Below are 22,809 nucleotides of genomic sequence, written 5' to 3' on the forward strand. Positions count from 1 at the left end.
AGAATAATTGATTTCTGCTATCTTGACAATTGACTTGTCATGGGCCATTGGCACAACAAAGTTCTTTCCACAGCGAGGAAAGCTATGACCCTATTCAACAAGCTAGGACTTCAGCTCAACAAAGACAAGTCCATTTTGACACCAGTTCAGTGAATAGAGTTTATAAAAAGCCACCTTAGATGCCACACATTTACATATCAACTGACAGGTTTGACAATATCAAATCTGATTTTGCAGGTTCAAATAAGTCCGCAAAGAGTCACAAGTTGTCTGCAGCTCCTAGATCATATGGCAGCCTGCACATTTGTCGCACTTCATACTAGGTTGCATCTACACTGCTTCCAAGGATGGTTAAGAACTGGTTATGCGTCCAACAAGCACAGTCTGAACAAATTAGTGTAGAACCTGATGAGGAATCGACAAATGCTTTGTTGATGGAAAGACCTAAACAAGTTCTGTGATGGTGTTCCCTTCACTTTCTCTGCTTGACTACCTCCATAGTATGATGCATTTTCATAGGGTAGGAAGCTCATCTTCGGATGTGTACCAAGGCAAATGGATGGCCCAAGAATCTGCTTAACTTGGAACTCAGATCAGTTAGATTTGCCTGCAGACATTTGCTTCCCATTATCAAGGCCTAATCTGTCAACAGATAACAGAGCCAGCATGCACTATATAAATTTTCAATGAGGTGCAAGATCCCCTTCCCTTTGTGCAGAAGCAGTAAAATGATGGAAGTGGCACATAACCTGTCGGATTTTCATCTCAGCCTCATACTTACTGGGTCTTTAGAACACTATATCCAATGGCTCAAGCAAACGCTTCTGCTAGGACTATGAGTGGGAATCAAATACCTCATTCTTGAGTATATATGTCTCACCTGGGATTTTCCAGAAGTAGATCTCTTCACCAATGCCATCAACAGAGGGTATTGAAGGTTCTGATCAAAAAAGAGTGTAGACCATCAATCTCTGGCAGATGCCTTCCTCATCTTCTGGTCAAGGAATCTCCTCAACCTATCCTACATTACTGTTGCTCCTCAGAGTACTAAACAAAATCAAGCAGGACAGAGCTACGGTCATCCTAATTGCACTGATTTGGCCAAAGGAAATGTGGTTCCCCTGCCTGATTCACCTCCCATCTCACCACAGCTTACAACCATTCCCGACCTGCTGACTCAAGAACTCATCCCAGCTTGAATACACAGCAGCTCAGGGCTTGGTTTTTAGATGGTTCTCTGGGGTAGAGGTCTTCTGTTCAAGAGAGGTACAAGAGGTTTTGTTGACTAGCAGAAAAACATCAACTGGAAAAACTTACCAGCAGAAATAAACCAATGGTGGAATCACTTTCATCTCCAGTTGAGTCTTTCCTTTTGGATGGCTTAGATCAGTGGTTCTCATCCAGAGGTATGCAGATGTCTTCCAGGGGTTATGTCAGCTCATCTAGATATATGCCTAGTTTTACAACAGGCTACATGAAAAGCACTAGCAGAGTCAGTAAAAACTAAAATTTCATACAAACAATGACTTGTTTTATACTGTTCTATATAATATGCGGAAATGTAAATGCAATATTTATATTCCAATCATTTTATTTTTATAATTATATGGTAAAAGTGGGAAATTAAGCAATTTTTCAGTAATAGAGTGTCACAGCACACTATTTTTATGTCTGATTTTGTAAGCAAGTAGTTTGTGAGGTGAAATTTGAGGTACACAATACAGATCAGATTCCTGAAAAGGGTACAGTAGTTTGGAAAGGTTGAGAACTACGGGCTTAGGTTACCTGTTGAGTTTGAAGAATACAGGCTTCTGAGTTCTGTTAAAGTTTATTTAACAGCTATCACAGTTTTCCATTCCCCTGTTGATTGGCTTTCAGTGTTTGCTCACCCCATTGCTTCCAGGTGCATCAAAGGATTGGCTAGCCTTTTTTCACGTCTTAGAATCCACTCCTGTGTAGGACTTGAATTTGATCCTCAGCTTTCTGATAAAGCCTCCCTTTGAGTCACTAGCTAAGTGTGCTTTTCTTTACTTGTCTCTGTGAAGACTGCATTTTTAGTGGCTATCACCTCCACTAGCAGAATTGGTGAGCTTGGCATCTTAATGATTGGTCCCCTTTTACACAGTTTTCTATAAAGAAAGGGTATGACTCTGGCTACACACCCTTTTTTTTTTTTTTTTTTTTTTTTTTTAAACCCAGCATAACCTCAGACTTTTATATCAGTCAGGTTATTCAGTTGCCAGTGTTTCATCCTAAACCTCATCAGACTAGCGAAGAAGCTGCTCTACACGCCTTAGATATCAGGAGAACATTGGTTTTTTTTATTTGGAAATGACTAAAACCCTTCAGGGCCTCTCCCAGGCTTTCTCTTTTGTGGACAGAATTAAAGGGGCTCCTGTTTCTTCCTAAATACTCTAAGTGAAGTTCCAATTATATCAACTTCTGATATGATGCTGCTAATGTTCAACCTCCTTCTAGGGTTGTAGCTCATGCCACCAGATCTCAGTCTACTTCTCTAGTCTTGCTGAAGAATGTATCTATTGATGAAATATGCAAAGCTTCATGGACTTGAGCCTACACCTTATCAGAATGCTATGCCTTTGAACATGTCTCTGGGGCAGGTGCTGCCTTTGGGACTGCAGTTCTGCGAACAGCGTGAGGCCATGCTCCAAAGCACCCACCTCCTTTATAAAGTATTGCTGAGGAGTCACCTGGTCTGGAGCATAGGGACGTTACTTGATGGAGAAGGAGAAGTTAGTTACTCTGGTAACTGGAGTTCAAGATGTTTAAACCTATGAGTGCTCCACTACTTGCTCTTCCCTTCTGCCTTAGAGCCTTTGCTTTGCAGGACTTAGTGGTAGAGAAGGAACTGAGGGCAGTTCATCTGACACTGCCCTGTATACCCTAAATATGGGGCATGAATATGGCTAGGACGCATGTGTGGACCAAATGAGCACTACTATCAAAGATCTCTGATCAAAGGTGCATAGAGTTTATGCGCACTTAAGTAGCACACCCATAGAACAAATACTTTGAACTCTAGTTACCGTGCAGGGTAAGTAACCTCTCCTTTTGTATACCCATCTCTTTAACATTACAAAGATTAAAAATAGCATCTAAACTACCCACAAGTTTTTTCTTTGCACCTTTTATACTGTAACATTTGAGAAGTGTTTTAAGTGTATGTGTTTAACCATATCATTCCAGTTATAACCCAGTGATTGCCATGGTTGAGCAAATACTTTATCATAAAGATGCATCTCATCCCACACTCTGAAGATCTTTGAACTCAGGTTCTGGTGAGAAACCTGAAAGAGCAAGATACAGTGGCAGTGATCCTCCACTGAGTGTGTCCTAAGTGTCCTACGTTAAATCCCTAAAAAGCCTAACTTGACACTAGTAGCAAAAGTATCTAATCAACAGTGGTGAAGACATGAAGGCAGCTATTCCCAAACTACATATGGATTTTTGTAGTAAATTTGAACCAATACATTGAATTACATCTCGAAGCAAATGTCAATCCAGTGGAGTTAACTGAGCACAGGCATAATTAGCTCTTGCTGACCCATTTTTGTAAGCAATGGGCTGCAACGTAGTGTACTGTAGATGAAGATTCCAACTAGTCCTCAAGGATAGAGGGCAAAGCAACAGCCTAACCTGAAGACAGCAGAAGCATGACTGAATAAGTAGATGAATAGTATCTTCCAGGAAAGGCTGCAACCTCTTTATTTTAATGTTTTAAAAATTGGCAACAAAGTATGAGCCACAGCTTTGGAAATCTAAGAGCAACGAAGAAATTGAAGATTTTGACAAAAATGATCTTTAATTTTCATTGCATCTGGTTCCTCTCCCTCTGGTTTTCTTTTCTAAACCTCAGTTCTCCTGGAGCAGCTTTATACTTCAATATGAATGTGATGCAAGTTCTTGGCTGTTAGGTTAGAATTTCCATAAGTCATCCGGGCTTCTTGAAGGTTTTTTTTGTGAGACCTTCACAGGGAAATTAATTAGGGTGTAGATGGTGTCTAAATTTAATTGTTCTGTTTTATGCCGGTTAACTTAAAGGTGAGTATCTTGTGATCTGAAGGCTAATTCCACCAGTGTTATGAATAACATCTCCAATATATCTACAACACAGTCACCTCTGAAATTTGCAGACTTCAGTTTTTCCTTTTACCTAACATTGCTCTTAATTAAAAAGCTAGGTCAGATGCTCCTTGTGGGAGAGTAAGTTAACACTCCCAATTTAAATACTCAGCCCTCCTCCAGGTATGTATCTCTATGATTTCCAAGATACCTGTGGAAGCAGTGTAAAGCAGGAAAAATCTAGGTTTCTAGTACCCAAAGTTCTCCGAATATGTTGCCTCAACCAACCCCCATTTCCCTTCTTTCCTTCTCTGAGTCTTTGAAGCCTCTGTGTATGCTGTATAAAACCGAGGAAGAGAATGTGCACCTCTTTATTACTTTGGCATTAGAAATGGTTGAAATGGGTAAATGGTAGCACACTCTTCTTGCCTGTGATTAATTGCTTTCAACAGTCATGAGACACATGGACTCGAAGGGTGTGGATCTGTAAAAGCAACATATTCAAAGAACTCCATTTACTGGTAAGTGCCTTGGTTTTCTTTTGGAATATGTGTATTTTCTGCATGCATGCATGTCTTTTGTCCTTGGTTATTAATTGAGATAATTCAATACTTTACAGGGAGAAACAAACAGGTGTTTTTACATGAAAACTCACAGGACTGTATGTATAAAGCTATGATTTTTGCATGTTTTTCTTTCTTGCAGTGGAAGCTTTAACATTCCCTCCTACATCAGGAAAGTCATTCATTATGGGAGCAGATGAAGCCCTTGAAAGTGAGCTGGGTCTTGGAGAATTGGCAGGCCTTACAGTTGCCAATGAGGCAGATTCACTGACTTATGATGTAAGTGGTAGTTTTAAAGTAGACCATTTGAGGTTCTGACCTCTCTGTGTGAGAGTGTGTGAGAGTGAGTGTGAGAGAGAGAATCTCAGTGAATTCAGACGTTTTACATGGGTACAGACTACAGGAGGAACCCCACATGTGCAACATATAAAATAAAGAAAAGGGTTGGCAAAATAATCATAATTTGCAAAACGAAGGATAATTCTCGTTAATAAAGAGAGAAAGATAACAGTGCCCTTTTAAGCATCTTCTGCTTTCTTAACTCAAAATAATTGTTGTGCTTCATGTTTAGTAGTTGCCTCCTCAGATCCCCACCCTTGGGGTATGTCTACATTACAATAAAATACCTGTGGCTGGCCTGTGTCAGCTGACTCAGGCTCAGGGTGCAGAGCTATAAAATTGCAATATAGATGTCTGGGCTTGGGGGCCCTGCGACGGGGGAGGGTCCCAGTGCCCAGACTCCAGGCTGAGTCTGGACATCTACACTGCAATTTTATAGCTCCGTGTCACATGGCATGCCACTAATTGCTGGACTGGCGCCTCCTCTTGGTACTTTGGGGTTTAGCTTGAGGCCAACGCCCCCCGTGCATGGTTTGCACACCATCCACGGTTTGCACTCTGTCCACCTGCAGCAAATCCCACAGCCTCTGGAACCACAGCATCTTCTTCATGGCTCAGCCTCAGTCTGTCACTGTCCGTGTTCTCTCCCCCCCTTGGGGAAGGTTTAGTTCCTCAGTAGTGCTAGGCAGTCCTCTCGCTCACTGCCTTGTTGCCACTTGCCCAGTGGCTGGTAGGGAAACCCAGGCCTGCTCTCTTCTCCAGGTTCCAGTCTAGGGGCCCTGAACTCAGCAGTCTGGGCCTTTTCTCTTTGGCCTCATTGCTTTATCCCTGGGCTGCTTCCTACTACTGATTTCCCTTCTCTTTCTACGCCTACCAGTGCCCAAAGCTGCCTCCCTCTTCCCAGCAATTGCCTGCAGCTTTTACCTACTCCCTTTTCCCAGCAACCTCTTCTGGTTTCAGTTCCTTGGCTTTATAGGCCCCACCTGTTCCTGTCCATCTGAGCCCCCTTAATTAGCTGCTTGATTGGCCCATCTGGCCTTCCTCAAACCATGCAGAATGAGTGTGGGGTCGTCACTCCATCACACTCTGTGAGCTCAATTCAATTGACTTGGGCCTGCTGCATGTGGAGTCTGCATGCCATGCCATAGACCTTAGAACTATTGAAAGTCAAATCACCTTAATAAGTGACAGCATGCCACTGTGTACATATCGCTCATCACCAAGATGTTGAGATACATGACTCCCTCTGTTTTTTCTTCTATATATGCCTGTTAATGAATCTCACAACTGCTGATTTGCAGCCCAGTGTCAGATTTTTCATGTATTTTTAGAATCTTTCTAGGGAAGTGTATTTCAGCTATTATTTACTTTAATCATCTGCCTCTGGGTTCTTTCCTTAGTGATCTGACAACCTCAGATCAATCCCAGTACAGTGCTCTTTTGCAGATAGAGGGTGTGAAGGAGGAGCCTTAGTTTTCAGCAGACCTGCCTATACATGTAGTAAGTTACCATAGAGTTAAGGCTGTGTGTGATTTATTTATTTATTTTTTAATTCTGGAATATAATTATCCCCACCATTTCAAATTCCAGAAATTAACATGCAGACCTTTAAAGCTGTAGTCCAAAAAGGCGTATACATCCAGAGACAAGTTACACAGCTGACTGCAGCTTATTCAAAGACATTGAGTAGTGCTTCAGCAGCAGCCATCACTACATTCTGCAAGGTATTAAATTTGTTGTTTGTGAGTCATGATTTAGCAACAAGGTAGGACATTTCTGTTTAGGTTCATTGGATCGGGTAGTGTGATCTCCTAGTTTTGGCTCAGGGGCACCTCTGTTTCCGCTAACCATGTGTGATTTTCTTTTAGGAAAGGAGGGGAAGCATTACATTCTGATCCCATTTCCCTTCATTTGGTAACATTGGTTCTTGACTCTTAATTGCTGAAATCTTGAGTTTAAGATATTTGTAAAGTGCTGTCGGAGTCTTCTAATCCATTCATATGAAAGAGCTTACACTTTAAGTCTATCTGCTTCTTTCTTCAGGCTTCCATTTAGGCTCTGGCGTCTCTCATTTGTTTGTTCAGTACTTTACATCTTGGAGTAACGGCTTTCATTGCTGAAGCCTGGCATTCCTTTCTCTGACCTGAAAGTTCATTTGGCAGTTGCTTTTGCATATAACTGCCTTCCTGTGAATGGGTATTCATTTTTGTTCATTCACTTACAATGTGGTTTCTTAGGAGCCTTCTAGTGTTCTGCCTTGTGGTCCAGAAATCAACTCTTTCTTGGCTCTCACTGACTTTGTCCCATATTTGTTTGCATGTTGTGGTTTGGGATTTCTTTTGTTTCGTTCTTGAAGATGGCCATTTTGGTAATGTAAAGTGTAAAATGAGGATAATGATATTTATCTCCTATGCATAGTGTTTCATACAACTAACTAAAGTGGTTAGTTTAAAGACATGATGCTATGAAAATAAGGTAACAATTTGAAGTAATCCATAAATGCTAGATTAAAATTCTGATTTCTCCTTCTGTTGTGACTCCCCAAAACTAAGTATAGAATTCGGGTATTATTTCCAAATAGATAGCAAACAATAAGGATGCACTGAGGAAGACCTGGAACCCCAAGTTCACATTAAGAAGTCATTTTGATGGAATAAGAGGTCTGGCTTTTCATCCAGTTGAACCAGTCTTAATAACTGCATCAGAGGACCATACGTTAAAAATGTGGAATTTACAAAAAACTGCTCCAGCAAAAAAGTAAGGTTATTCTTATGTAGGTGTTGCTTATGTGAAAACATTTTAACTAAGTATTTAAAGAAGCAGTGGCAACCAAAAAAAGCTCTTTCGGGGTTTGATCCAACTCCAGGTGGAGTCAATGGGAGTCCTCTTTTTTTACTTCATTGTGCGGGGGGGGCATCAGTAAGATACAAATTTTAAAAGAAGGCCAGACTGAAGCCATATAACTTCTCTAATCTCTGTTATGAAAATACCATAAGATTTCTATTTGCTGTAGTATCATATAGATACTGTTGTTATTTTACTAGGAAAATGTATTTAAGGGTGGTGACGTATTTAATTGTAATCAGTTACATGTGTGCCTGCACATATGTGTATTTATCGATTAAAAATATGGACAAATGTGAGATCAGATTCCCTGGTCCACTCTGCACCCTGTGGACTGCTGGGTCTGGATGTAGCTCCTCTGCTGGGGATTTCTTGAATAGCAGTAACTATGCCACTCCTCCGAGAGTCACCAGTGTGATGGGTGGGGAGAGACTTGGCCAGAGCATAGTGTATTCCTGCAGTCGTATTCCTGCAGTCCCTTAGGGACGGTTACCAGCTGGCAGAGTCTAGAGCATGTTCTTAGCTGCTGTAAATTCCCTTGGGCTTTGGCGTAACTGGCCTTAGAATCAGTGAGCTGTAACCAGCTCCCTCCCTCTTTCTTGTGGCTGAGCACAGCACAGAATGTGGCCCACAGAACACACACAGTCTCTTGAAAGTTTATTCCCTCTTTTTTGGTTTGATTGTTGTAGGTTTGCTCATGATTAGGCTGTTTAAAAAAAGTAATCTTGCCTGTATTGATATAAGATGGTTGGAGAACACTTTCATATGAGTTTACAGCAGTTGGACACGTTAGCTGTTTCAGCACTTGGTTTTCAAAAAATATTTCAGGGAACACTTGTGTACTGTAACATAAACTCTGAAGCTACTCTCCTGTGCTTTTGTTTAGGAGTGCCTCTCTTGATGTAGAACCTATATATACATTCAGAGCACATAGGTAAGTATATGCCTATGGACAGATAGAAACATTATTGTATTCTGAGAAATACAGTTTTTATGTTGAAAGTAGTTTTCAAGTATTAATTTCTAGCATGTATGAAAAAATCAGCTAAGTCTTTTCATTTGTGAGTTTCATTTCCATGTTATCTATTTTAAGTACTTGGATGTGTGTGTTTGGATCTATTGTGAATGTCTTTATTGCAGTTGGAGCTTGTTAAAGCTACCATTTTAAAAAGACAAAACTAAATATAAATATTGAAAATGTAGGGAAGTCTTCTGCTTGTTACTGCGGTATGGGATTTTCTTTTGATTTTTTTCCCCATTAAATGTGTGTACAGTATGAAGCTGTCTGCAGTGATTTAAAGCATGAAAATCCCTTAAATAACTTCTATAAGCCATCTTAGATGTTCAAAAGTACAATTTCCCAGGCAAAATATTTCAGCTTAATTATATTTAATAACTGTTGGGACAGGCACATCGTTAGTGCTGTTTTTGTACTTCATGCAATTGATTTAATCATAAATTTGGTCTAACCTCAATGATATGACTGGACATTGAGGTGGGATAATCTTTTTAGCCCAAGTCAAAAGAAGTGTATCACATACCACCTGAAAAGTGCAGTACTTTTTTTCAGTGTATCCACCTAGTGAGTCTCAATTAAAAGTTCACAAGGCCAAATATTTTGTTTGAACACAGATTTAACAGGTATTTTTGTGTGTGTGTAGTCAGTGAAAAGAGTTGAATTGATCATTGGTTTCTGTGCATTTTTTTTCCAGTGGTCCAGTGCTCTGTGTGGTAATGAGCAGTAATGGTGAGCAGTGTTACAGTGGAGGAACTGATGGCCTCATCCAGGCCTGGAATACAACAAACCCAAATATTGACCCCTATGATTCTTATGGTACGTTTCTGGCACAGACGTGTGTGAAAATGAGGTATCTAGAGAAAAACCTGAACTTTTGTTGGATGAAGCAGCACTGTGAAATGTTTTACATAGCGGTATTCACAATTTGAAAGAAAAAGTTAACTGTTGGCTTTAGCGTGTCAGGGTTTGACTACATGGTGAGTTAGTATGTGGCAAGCCGCAGTGTGAACCTACAGCATGCTGGTTTGCTGTGCACTAACTCATCATGTAGACAAATCATAAGTAAACGGCTGCTTTTGTTATTGGATTGACAGGTCATTGTTACCAACTGGTAAAAGGGTGAAACCTGCCAGTTTAACAAAGAGCAAGGGCTATGTCGAGATCCCTTAGCATGATGTTTCACGTTTGGTTGGTATGAAAGCTGGCTTTTTTAAAATGGCACACTGACATGCTATTATTGGCAGTTTGAGAGATTTTAATCTTAATTTATGTGTTTAATTTCTCCCTCAGGTAGCATAATGGCAACTTCATTTTTTTTTCTGTTGGTTCTGTTAATGTCATACATGTTCACTTTCAGCTTGGAATAGGCTAGGAGTACATGGAATTATCTTTTCATTTCTCATCCTCTGCATGTTATGAAGATATCAGGATGTTTTTCCATTTCTAAGTGCTTAATTGTTGTTGTTTTGATAATACCTTTTGGTGTGAACAGCATTTTAGAAACATGTAGGAAGACAAGAGCTGTGCTGTGGAACACTGAGTGTAAATTAGAGGATTTAATGAGTAACATTGTTGGCCCTGGAAAATGGGGAGGAAAGGAAAACATTGGAAAGGAAATACAATTTTTGGAAGACTGTGTTTACAAGAAAATCAAGTCATATCTATTTTTCCCTTATTTGTTAGTTTCTGGTAAGTTTTGGGTTTTTTAGGGTTATGTTATGGATTGAAGATAGTGTAGTAGTGGAAAGAAACAAATGTGAAGAGGATCAAAGTTGCTTGGGCTACACAGCATCTGTTCTAAGAATTGGTGGCAGCATGGTGAAAGGTATAAAGTTGCAATTGAGAAAAGACCACTAAAGAGGGAGCAAGAGGGGAGAGGAGATAGCTAAAATACAGGCAAGGTCAGAGCTGTGTATATAGTACATTATGATGAGGCTGAGGAGTTTGGCCTTGATTTAGAAAGATACATTAACCTGCTAAAGGGACTCCAGGGGCGAGGAGACAGGGAGAGCACCATGAAAGGAAGGTGCTTTAATTGCTACAGTATTTTTGGATAGACTGAATGGGTAGGAAAGACGCAGAGGCCAGAAAGGGGAGGCAGTGACAGTGATCAGTACAAGATAGAGTTTTAGTGGTAGATATATAGAGGAAGGGTTGGATTTTTAGAGATGTAAAGGCTAATTTTCTTGTTTAAAAATACAAATTTTATAATTGAATTGCAGATATCCTGGTGAAATTTGAGTACTGTTACAGTGAATAAGCTAAACTTCTTCACTGATAGGCCCTGCCAAATCCTCTATTTTTAATATTTGATTCCATAGACAGCCTAAGGGATAACTTTTAATTTGATGTCTTTTTTCTCTTTATTTAAATTTTGTTTCAAATCGTGTATCCCCTATCGCTTTGTTCACAGATCCTTCCGTTCTAAGAGGTGCATTTGTAGGCCACACAGATGCAGTATGGGGCTTGGTTTATAGTGCAGCACACCAGCGTTTGCTATCCTGTTCAGCAGATGGCACTATACGTTTATGGAAAGCTACAGAAATTGCTCCAGCTCTTAATATATTCAATGATAATCAAGGTACAGAATAACTCCCTACTTAAATGCTTATAGCATCGCTATTTAAACCGTCCTAATATCTGTTATTGAATAGAAGCATTTCTATTCTGTTTGAAGGATTTGTAGGTTTTGGAATTTTTCCAGGTGGATGCTTTCCAAACAGAAAAGTTTGGCCACCCTTAGCGGTCCCATTAGATCCCCATTCTGTGGGAACAACTAATGAAAATGTTATACAGTACTAGAAGCCATTGAAATAAATGGAAACTGTATTTTCAGCCCCTCTGAAAATCAGGCCACTCATATGTGCCTGATTAAAGTGGGCACTTAAAATTGAAATTGCTTGTACAGTCTTATTTATGACAATTTCTATATTCAAATCTACAAGTAATAAAGCAGACTGTTGTCTGCTTTCATATGTACTGCGTTACTGGTTGTACTCTAGTTTATTAGTATACAAAAATAATAGTGATGAACTATTGTATGGAATTACTATAAAACTAATAATGTCCAAGTTATTTAACTAATTGGGATTTCTGGACAGAAAATTAGGTTTGAGGGAACAGGGAAAAATAGCACCCACTGTTTGGAAAAATAACTTCATTTACAATGATAAACACTTCCTTATACTCTCTGGATACTGTGGAGTAGTGGCAGCCCCTCCATAGTTTGTCTCAATTAAGTTTCCATTATGAATCTGATTTTTGGCTTTCCTATAACGAAAATCCTCAAAGAGAAGAAGGTTGGCTTAGAATGGACAGGTTAGACCCGGATTGAGGTATAGAATTTTCCTATCAAATTTGAAGTCATGCAAAGGGAAACCTGGATTTTGACACTCTTGAAATAGAGGTTTAACTTTCTCTTCTTGCATTCACAAAAAACAGAAACAGCCCCAAACAGGTAGGGATGGGGAGGTGAGAGAACATTGTTTATTGAGTTTATCTACTCAGCTATACTGCAGAGGACCAAAGTTTCATTGCTTATATGACTTTCCAAAATGGTCTCTCAATACCGGCTACCTAATTTAGGTTCCTTGATTGCTCCAGAGATACTGCATTAACTGAGGCAGTTGAGCAGCTCTTCAGAACAACTGCAAGCCAAAATAAACTTCTTCAAGTGATTGCTTAGGTCCCTTCCACTATAGGTGAGTGCACGCCACCGTGCACGGTTCCCGGAACTTTTTTCCCCTTAGAAGATCCCATAGGGCCGGCTAGCAATTGAAACATAATTTCCCTTCTTTGTAGATGGCTAAAATCTTAATAAATGAGTCAAACATTTAAGCATAATTAAAATTAAATGGAAAAATACATTTAGGGCATAATTTCTGTTTCTCTTTTACAAAATGGCAGTAGTAACACAGGAGCAATTCAGCTCATAGTTCTTGTAAAGAACAGGATATTTACAAGTTCTTCTTCGAGTGATCGCTCATGTCCATTCCACTAAAGGTGTGTGCACACCACCGTGCATGGTTCCCGGAACTTTTTTCCCCTTAGCAGATCCCGTAGGGCCAGCTCTGGTGCCCCCTGGAGTCCCATGCACATGCCAAAGTATATGAGGCACTGCCGGCCCTACGGGCCCCCTCATTTCCTTCTTTCCGCCCATGATGGTTGCTGGAACTAGCCTTGCTCTCTGCAGGTTCTATTCCCCTTATTTGAACTGTTTGTTATTCAAAGTAGTTTAGTTAGCTTTAAGTAGTTAAGCATAGTTAAGTGTTGGTAAGTGTAGTTAGATAAGTCAGTCCCCGGTGGGAACTTAGAGTGGCTTGGCTATGCCCCGTTCGCCTGGATTTAAGCCATGTGCCTCCTGCGGGAAGGCCTTCCCGTTCAGTGACCCCCACAATCAGTGCCTTAAGTGCTTGGGGGAAGAGCACAGAAAAGAGAAGTGCAAGATCTGCAGGGCTTTTAAACCGCGGACTCAGAAGGACCGAGAGATCCAGTTAAAAGCCCTGTTTGTGGAAGTAGTGCTCCGCCTGGTGTCCGAGCCGTCCCGCTGCACCTCGGTGTCCGAGCCTCAGTGCAGAGTCCACCTCCAGCACTGGGCTTGACTCGGCACCGAGCAACATCCCTGGTGCCAAAGAAGAAGAGACGGAGCGCGGACACTCCCCTGTGTTGTCGGTACGGGCAGGGTCAAGTGCAGAGATGCACCAAACTCTGCCCATCAAGTCTTCTTCGGTTCCTGTGTCTCCGTTCAGGGAGCCTTCCCTGACTCCTGGGAGTGGGAGAGTGCCCCTGCCGATGCTGTCGACACCAGAGGCATTTTAGGCGGCACGAGCCTTGTTGGCCTTGCCTACGCCACCTCCGCCCACCCTCCCCCTTCTCTGCCGAGGGAGAAGGGGCTGGTGTCCCAAGGCAAACCCGCGTTGGGTCCCCCCGAAGGGTGGTGGAGATCCCCAGTATGGGGAGGAAGATCTCCCGCTGGACGGCCACTGGGAGTAGAGCGAGGATGCTCCCCCAGCAAGTCGCTCCAGGTTGGTGGCGTCGAGCCGGCCTGCTTCGGCTCAGAACGAGGAGTCTCCCTCTTGGTGCCGACGTCAATCCCCGGCACCAGAGGCAGCGCAGGCCATGAGGCGGCACCGGTCAAGGTCTGCGAGGCGGCACTCAGACAGCTCCCATTCCAGATCTCCGGCACTGATGAGTTTGCTTGCGCAGAGGCAGCGCAGAACTCTGTCACCATCAGGGGACCCGGCATGGCACAGCCCCTGACGCGAAACCCGGTCGCCGGAGTCCAGCTTGCCATCGCAGCGTTTGGAGCGGTGCTGGTCTCAGTCACCTAAGGCAACTGATGGCGCAGTCAGCCCCAGGTTGGCCCCGGGGTCAATGGCCGCAACAATGGCCTTATTGGGCCCCATGTGGCATCTAGATGGGGCCGGGACCCCAATCCATCCTGTCATCGGGGGTTCAGTCCGTGCCTCCGGCACAGGAGAAGGCCCATAGACACCACTCCTCGGATGAGGAGTCGGTCCCCATGGAGGGACCCTCTAAGGGTGCATCCCTTACTCAAGTGGGGGAGCACCCACAGGACGCGCCTCGGCAGTCCTCTTCCTCCTCACCAGATGAGGCAGTCTCCCGGGACTTATATGTGTCCACTAGAAGATTTCAGGATGCACCAGGAGCTGCTCAAGAGGGTGGCCTCTAACTTGGGGCTGGAGGTGAACGAGTTAGAGGAGGCCGATGATACCCTCTTCAATGTGCTGGCAGTGGCTGCCCCAGCGAGAGTGGCCTTACCAGTCCACGATAGGGTCCTTCAAATTGTAAAGGCCCTGTGGCAAACCCCTTCCTCGGTCGCACCTACGTCAAAGGTGGCCGTGACAAAGTATTATGTCCTGGCCAAAGGGTTTGAGTATTTAACTGACCCGGCCACGGGAACCCTGGTGGTAGACGCAGCCAACCAGCGGGACAGGCAAGGTCAGCCAGGTTCCACTCCCAAGAACAGAGATAACAAAAAGCTGGATTTGTTTGGGAAAAAGATTTATTCCATGGCAGCCCTGCAGTTCAGGATTGCCAACCATCAGGCCCTCCTGAGTAGATATAATTTTAACTTGTGGGACTCCCTCAGGCAGTTTGCTGAGACCCTGCCCCAGGACCAGGCCGCAGACTTCACCACCATCCTGGACGAAGGAATCCCTGTGGCCAGGGCAGCGCTCCAGATGTCCAGTGACGCTGCTGACTCGGCGGGTAGGGCCATAGTCTCCTCCATTTCCATGAGGAGGTGCTCGTGGCTGCAATACTCGGGCCTGTCCCAGGAGGTGCAGCAATCGATTCAGGACCTCCCCTTTGATGGGTCGGCCGTATTCTCCAATCAGACAGATGCGAAGCTGCACAGTCTGAAGGACTCTGGGGTCACGCTTCGCTCCCTGGGCCTGTATACGCCCCAGGCTTTCAGGAGGCAGTCACGGCCCCAGGCACAGCATCAACCGAGGCCTCCGCATAGGCCCTTTCAAACCTACAGAAAAAGGGACAGAAATAGGGGGTTTAGGAGATGAAATCAGCCCCCCAGCTCGTCCTCAGCCCCCCAGCAGAGGCCCCCAAGGGGGTCGGGCAATCGGAGGAGACAGTTTTGATGGTGCGCCCGAGGGTGGCACCCCGACTGCTCTCCTGGATCCGCCCCGCCCCTTCCTAAATAGGTTAAGGCTCTTCTATCCTGAATGGGCAAAGATCACGTCGTACCATTGGGTCCTTGGGATAGTCTCAGGGGGCCATGCCCTACAGTTTACTTCTATCCCCGTCCCCCAACAACCCTCCTCCTCCGTACCTCTTCAGGGACCCCTCTCACGAGCAGCTTCTCTTGAAGGAGGTGGACACCCTCCTCAACATAGGAGTGGTGGAAATGGTCCCTCAAGGCAGAAGGGGGAAGGGGTTCTATTCGAGGTACTTCCTCATCCCCAAGGCGAAGGGGGGTCTGAGACCCAAATTAGATCTGCGCCATCTTAACAAATGTGTCAAATGACTCAGGTTTCGCATGGTTTCCCTAGCCTCCATAATCCCTTCCCTGGATCTAGGAGACTGGTATGCAGCCCTCGACCTCAAGGACGCATACTTTCATGTGTCCATCCTCCCTGGCTACAGACGTTTCCTCCGTTTCACGGTGGCTGGCTCCCACTACCAATTTACAGCCCTATCCTTTGGCCTATCTTCGGGTCCAAGGGTGTTCACCAAATGCATGGCGGTAGTGGATGCCCACCTGAGATGAAAGAGTGTGCAAATCTTTCCTTACCTGGACGATTGGCTGATCTGGGGCAGGTCCAGGTCCCAAGTACAGGAGAGCGTGACCCTCACTTGCTCCACGTGCAGCAGGCTGGGACTGCTCATAAACAAACAGAAGTCCACACTGACCCCAGTGCAATGTATAGAATTCATTGGGGCCACCCTGGACACTTCCCAGGCCAGAGCCCTCCTGCCTCAGCCACGTTTTGCGGCGATGGTCTCTATCATCTCCCAGCTGCACCAGTGCCCCACGACAACAGCCAGGCACTGCCTACAGCTGTTAGGCCACATGGCGGCCTGCACGTATGTAGTGAGACTACCTCGCCTGAGGCTCAGACTGCTTCAGGCGTGGTTGGTCTTGGTATATGTGCCGAGCAGACACCCATTGGACAGGGTGGTCACACTTCCCCCGCCAGTCCTAGCCTCCCTAAACTGGTGGCAGACTCCCAGGGCAGTGATGAAAGGCGTTCCGTTCAGGGAACTGGTCCTGTTGGTCAACTTAATTTCCAATGTTTCGGATGTAGGATGGGGAGCCCACATCAGCGCCATCCTAGGCACTTGGGCTTTGGGTGGGGGAGGAGAGGCGCCTGCTCATCCATGTGAAGGAGCTGAGGGCCATTCACCTAGCGTGCAAGGTGTTCCTCCGATTCCTGACAGGCAGAGTGGTACAGAAGCTGACGGACAACACCGCAGCTATATTTTACATAAACAAGCAGGGGGGAGCGCACTCCTTGGCCCTCTGTGAGGAAGCCATCCGCCTGTGGGACTTTGCCGTGAGGCATGATTTCCTCTTGACTGCCTCTCACCTCGCGGGAGTGAGGAATGACAAAGCAGATCACTTCAGCAGGTCGTTTCTACCCTGCCACGACTGGTCATTGCATCCGGAGGTTGTGACTATGATCTTCCGGAGGTGGGGTGTTTCTCAACTGGACCTATTCGCGTCGGCCTGGAACATGAAGTGTCTGGGGTTCTGCTTTCTCTGGGGTCATGAGATTGGGTCGATTTCCAACGCGTTCCTCATGGACTAGACGGGGACCCTCGTATGCATTTCTGCCCATTCTACTTCTGCCCAAGGTCCTGCTGAAAATAAAGAGGGACAGGGCGGATGTTATGATCTTCACTCCGGCCTGGCCGAGACAGCATTGGTTCAGCATGCTGTTGGACCTTTCGATCGTCCCGCCCCTGGAACTCTCCCGAGACGGCATGACCTTCTCTCCCAGGACCATGGTCGCTTGTTGCACCCGGACCTGGACTCCCGGCACCTTATGGCCTGGAGGCTCTGTGGCTGACGGAGGGAGAGAGTGAGCCTGCTCAGCGCAGGTTCAGCAAGTCCTGCTGGGCAGCCGGAGACCTTCTACACAGGTCGTGTATTGGACTAAGTGGAGGCGGTTTACCTGTTGGGTGGAGTCCCGGGGTATTCCGCCCAGCCTCTCGCCTATACAGATAATCCTGGAGTACCTGCTCCAGCTAAACTCCAGGGTCTGGAGCTGGGCTCATTAAGGGTCCACCTGGTGGCCATTTCAGCCTTCCATCAGCCGCTAGAGGGGAGATCCCTGTTCTTCTATCCCATGTCGGTCAGGTTTCTCAAGAGCGTAGAGAGGCTCTATCCGCAGGTCCACAACCCGGTGCCTCCCTAGGATCTCAACCTGGTCCTCTCGAGACTCATGGGGTCTCCCTTTGAACCCATGGCTTCATGCCCCCTGCTCCTGCTTTCATGGAAGGTAGCTTTCCTGGTGGCCGTTATGTCAGTTAGGAGGGTGTCCGAAATTAGGGCCTTGACCTCGGAACCCCCTTATACAGTATTTTATAAGGATAAGGTGCAGTTAAGGCCGCACCCAGCCTTCCTGCCCAAGGTGGTTTCCCAATTTCATTGTAACCAAGATATTTTTCTCCCAGTGTTTTTTCCCAAACTGCACGGTTCGGACGTGAGACGAGCCCTGGCCTTCTACATCAAGTGCACAAAGCCGTTCCAGAAATCGACGCAGCTCTTCGTCGCAGTGGCTGACCGTATGAAAGGCTCACCTGTCTCCACCCAACACATCTTCTCGTGGATTACATCATGCATCAGGTTCTGCTACGAGCAGGCGAGGCTGCTGCTTCCGGGAACCATCACAACGCACTCAACCAGAGCTGAAGGCTTATCTGCAGACTTCCTGGAGAAAGTGCCCCTGCAAGACATCTGCAGAGCTGCCACCTGGTTGTTGGTGCATACCTTTGTGTCCCACTATGCCATTGTCCAGCAGGCGAGAGAGGACGTGGGATTCGGCAGAGCGGTGCTGAGGGTAGCGCACGGGTAAGTCCTACCCACCTCCAAGGTATTGCTTGTTAGTCATCTATAGTGGAATGGACATGAGCAGTCACTCGAAGAAGAAAACAAGGTTACTTACCAGTAACTGATGTTCTTCGAGATGTATTGCTCATGTCCATTCCACACCCACCTCCCGGCCCCGCTGCCGGAGTTGGCAGAAAGAAGGGACTGAGGGGGCGTAGGGCTGGCAGCACCTCATATACCGTGGCATGTGCGCGGGACTGCAGGAGGCACGAGAGCCAACCCTACAGGATCTGCTAAGGGGAAAAAATTTCCAGGAACCGTGTACAGTGGCATGCACTCACCTATAGTGGAATGGACATCTCGAAGAACATCAGTTACTGGTAAGTAACCTTTTTTTTTTTTTTTTTTTTTTTTTTTGCAATAACTGATCTAAGTTATCTGAACTGAGAAATTCTGAAAATCCTCCATGAAACAGAAGTACATTTCTCAGCATAGCTCCACTGAGAAGCTTTAGTAAATCTACAACAGTCAGGCGCCATAATTAAATTCTTTGGACTAACCAATCTAAGTTTAACAGGATGTGAACCTCAAGGGAAGTACGTGGTGGGCTTTTGTTTCTCAGTGGAGGTATATCAGGGTGGGGAATGCCCTTTTCTGAACTGCCTCTTGTCCTCCACAGCTCTTTTCTGTGGCTATCCTAAGAAGATCTGCAGGACAGTCTAAATCAAGTACATGCAGGCAGTATATCTGAGTAAGGTTTTCCTGATGTGGACCTTAGGAGGAGGTGGAAATGGAGCTAGAAAGTTGGTATTCTCAGACCCCATCTCTGTGTGGTTTCCATGCACATTGGAGCACTTTCCCTTCAATCCACACGCCTTTCCTCTCAGCCTCTTGAAGTCTATAGGAGCCTGGTTCCATTCTTTCACATCTTGTGAGGAGAACAGCAGGCTTGAGGAGAACAACACTGCAAGAGACATTCCTTACTCCTCAGTTCTGCAGACCTGGGGCTTCCCTCCTGTAGACCTCATGAAGTCTTCAGGAGTGGAGGAAGAGGCAAACTATGGGTGAGAGGAGATTGGGGTGCAGCTTATAAAATAGATTTGTGTCCTGTACATGGTTTTCTGTGCTGAAAACTAAATGTTTAAAGGTTTTAAATGGAAAATTGTTTCCATGGTGGTGCTCCCAAGTTTCATACATTCCTCCACCCTGCTCTTGAAGACTCCACCTTAGTTGTTAATAGTAGTTTTTAAACAACTGCAACTCTTTTGTAAGTATTTTTGCCCTTTAAGTTATTCATGTCCTCTAACTTTCTCCTGTTAATGTTTAATCTTAGAGCTCCAGGCAAGAAAACATTCCCTTGCCAGGAACAGACTTCAGAGTAGAAATGGATCTTCTATCACAGTTCAAACTCCAAATAATGCATCTTAATAGAATGTTTTCTGAGATAGTATATCCACCAAATAAGATGGAGTTGGTGCCACACGGGACAATATGGGCTTAGATTCTGGGTCCTTGCTCTCCCCAAATAATCTGTTATGAACCACGATAGAGTATCACTTTTCAGATAGTGACTTGTATTTATTATATTCTCAAGTGCAACATGTTAGTCGGTATTTCAATTGATAAGTAATGTTTTAAAAATTATATATTTTTAGACTGCATTAATAACTTTTTCCATGCATCCTAATGAAACTACAGTATATCATTTTTTATACCAAAATGTTACCTGGTTTCTTGCTTTTACCAATGAAGTAATTTCTGAAAATGTGCTTCCTTTCTGTAGAAATGGGAATCCCTTCTTCTGTGGACCTTGTAAGCAGTGACCCAAGCCACATGGTAGCATCATTTAAAAGTGGGCACACTAGCGTTTTTAACATGGAGACACGGCAACGAATTCTTACCTTGGAGTCCAACATAGATGCCAGTATGTATCCAAAATTAAAACATTTCCTCCTTAAGAGAGGATGATATTTTTATTGTTGAAAGCTTGTATCATTTTACTCAAAATGAGAGTATGTTCATAAAAAAATAAGCAGGTTATGTGACGGGAGATTATAGAGTGATATGAAGTTGCTGGGTTTTAAGTAGTGATGGATAATTTTACAACTAATCCTCCAGACTTCATGCAGGGCTCCAGCAGCACAGTGAAACACAAATGTCTGAAGAAAGGGCAGAAGAAATGCATATTTTGAACATGATTGTGTGACTCATAATTCTATTGGCTAATTTTAAGCAATTGCAGCAATAGTAAAAATTAAAGCAGAGGAAACAGGTGGGGGAAATCCATAGTGAAACTCCACCTGTATGTATCCCCACCCATACATAGATATTATATGTAAAGTGTATTTATGTAGGTAAGTATGTCTGAGTGACAGTGAGTGTTTGTGTGTGTCACTTTTAAAGTGCTTTGGAATCATTTAGGAGAAAAGGTACTATTAAAAGTAAATTATTACTTGAGAGCGCTTCCATTACATACACATGGTAGATTTAATGGCTATGTAGAATTTGTAACCCCAAACTAGTTACTAATTTTATTCTTTCAAAGGAACGTGTGTGCTGGAGTTTGCAATCTGTAGAGATTCACCATTTTTTTTTTTTCATAGCCACTAACTCTTCCTGCCAGATAAACCGAGTTGTCAGCCATCCAACTCTTCCAATTAGTATCACTGCCCATGAAGACAGGCACATCAAATTCTATGACAATAATACAGGTAAGTGTTCTTTCACCAGACACTATCCATAGTAGTTATGTAAAACAAAAAATAAACTCACTCTCATAGTAATTTATTGGCAATCTCATGAAGAGAAGTCAAGGATTGAATAACCTTTGACACTGATATATCCTGTCTGACTTAGTAAGTAGCCCAGCCAGCTGAAACATTCTGAGGCAGTGTTGAGAAACTTACACTGTTGCAGTGTGCTGTTTCTGGTTTTAAGTGTCTCGATGGTAGTGATTGCCTCATTTCCCTTGTTAGGGCTATTGCACAGACTGGTGGAAACTCATTCTTGTGAAACTTCACCTCATGTTGATCTAAAATTTCATTTGCTGGTTTTTTTCATCTTTTTTTCCAATTCTGCCTGATTGGATCATCATACGCAGTTAAAAGCAGCCTAGGCACCTCTGTCAGATGACTGAGCACTGTGCCTGGTCTGTTTGGGGAAGTGGCAGTTTCCTCTTGAAGTTTCATTGTTAACATTGCTCCAGACTTGATGGGAGTGCTCCTCCAACAGTGTTGCTCCAAGGAAAATGACTGGGCTGTTTTGAATCCACTTAAAAAATCTGGATTGGCAGTTGGATTAAGGTTCTCAATTCAGTTTTTTAAATGATTGCATTTTTAAAGGGATCCAGGTACCTGCAGAGAGGTGTTGTGGGATGCAATGGCGATAGTAAACAGATCCTTTCCATATGAATCTGGCCACCTTCCCAGCAATTTGTGGCCCTCTTGCTTCTGCCAATTCATTTTCTTTCTTAAAAGTTGAAATGCACATTATTCAGTATTTCCATTGGTGTTTTACTGTAAAACACAAGAGCTGATATTGTCATCTGAGCTCATGGCAAGGGATAGTAGAAGCTGGGAGAAGATATGAAAAATCTATTTATTTAGAACAAGAACAAGTAGACAAAAAGTGTTCACCTTTTTCCTGTTTTCTGACTCTTCTCCTGTTACTTTCCTTCCCCAATAGAAGAGTATATTCCATAGATAAACCCGCAATTGTTTTGTATATTTTTTAAATGAAGAAGCTGCTGTAATAGCAGTAAGCCACACAAGGCTCTACAGTAGTAGAGGACTGATTCAGTTTTGGAGTGGTTTGAAGGCACTTAGCTATATTGACCCAAAATGTGCACTGATTGCTTACCAGTGCACATGTGTTGTGGCTTATTTCTGAATAACTGACATGAGAGTCAATCAGGAAGCAGAGACTTTTATATGCACTCTGGCTGCAGCAGAAAACTCGGGGAAAACTATTGACTGTTACAGCCCACAAGGAGTATACTGCCTATGCAACACAATGGGTTAGTACAGTTGTTGACTTGAGAACTGTTGACCACCTGAGCAAATGAATAATATAAAATGACTTGATACAAAACCATATTCAGCCAATTATGAGGGAGGATTTTCCTTTAATATGATACATATGACCAGCTCCAATCAGTGAGGAAAAGCAATGGATACAATTAAAAGTTAATTCTCTTTCAGATTCAGTGGGGTCACACACAGTAAATTTCCATAAGACATTGAATTATGAAAATGAACTGTAGAAAAATAACATGGAAAATCTTTTATTTCAAAGGAAAACTGATCCACGCGATGGTAGCCCACTTAGATGCAGTCACAAGTTTAGCTGTTGATCCTAATGGCTTGTATTTGATGTCTGGCAGTAAGTACATCAACTGTTAACCTCTTCCTTTATCATGATAACTTTAATGT

General features: G+C 43.9%; 1 protein-coding gene across 2 annotated transcripts in view; it reads left to right on the forward strand.

The window, feature by feature from the left end:
• STRN (striatin) overlaps positions 1-22,809 on the forward strand; it is a 95,227-nt gene that overhangs the window by 64,732 nt on the left and 7,686 nt on the right. For both annotated transcript variants that reach the window (XM_067562673.1, XM_067562674.1), the window contains 8 exons: positions 4,789-4,925; positions 7,567-7,742; positions 8,716-8,763; positions 9,542-9,663; positions 11,261-11,428; positions 20,163-20,303; positions 20,983-21,090; positions 22,673-22,759. In XM_067562673.1, the coding sequence (XP_067418774.1) occupies positions 4,789-4,925; positions 7,567-7,742; positions 8,716-8,763; positions 9,542-9,663; positions 11,261-11,428; positions 20,163-20,303; positions 20,983-21,090; positions 22,673-22,759 (987 nt within the window). The remainder of the gene's footprint in view (positions 1-4,788; positions 4,926-7,566; positions 7,743-8,715; positions 8,764-9,541; positions 9,664-11,260; positions 11,429-20,162; positions 20,304-20,982; positions 21,091-22,672; positions 22,760-22,809) is intronic.

This window comes from Emydura macquarii, unplaced genomic scaffold, assembly GCF_026122565.2.
Source record: "Emydura macquarii macquarii isolate MOO-44397 ecotype Brisbane River unplaced genomic scaffold, CSIRO-AGI_Emac_v2 contig_2457, whole genome shotgun sequence".
Lineage (NCBI taxonomy): Eukaryota > Metazoa > Chordata > Testudines > Chelidae > Emydura > Emydura macquarii.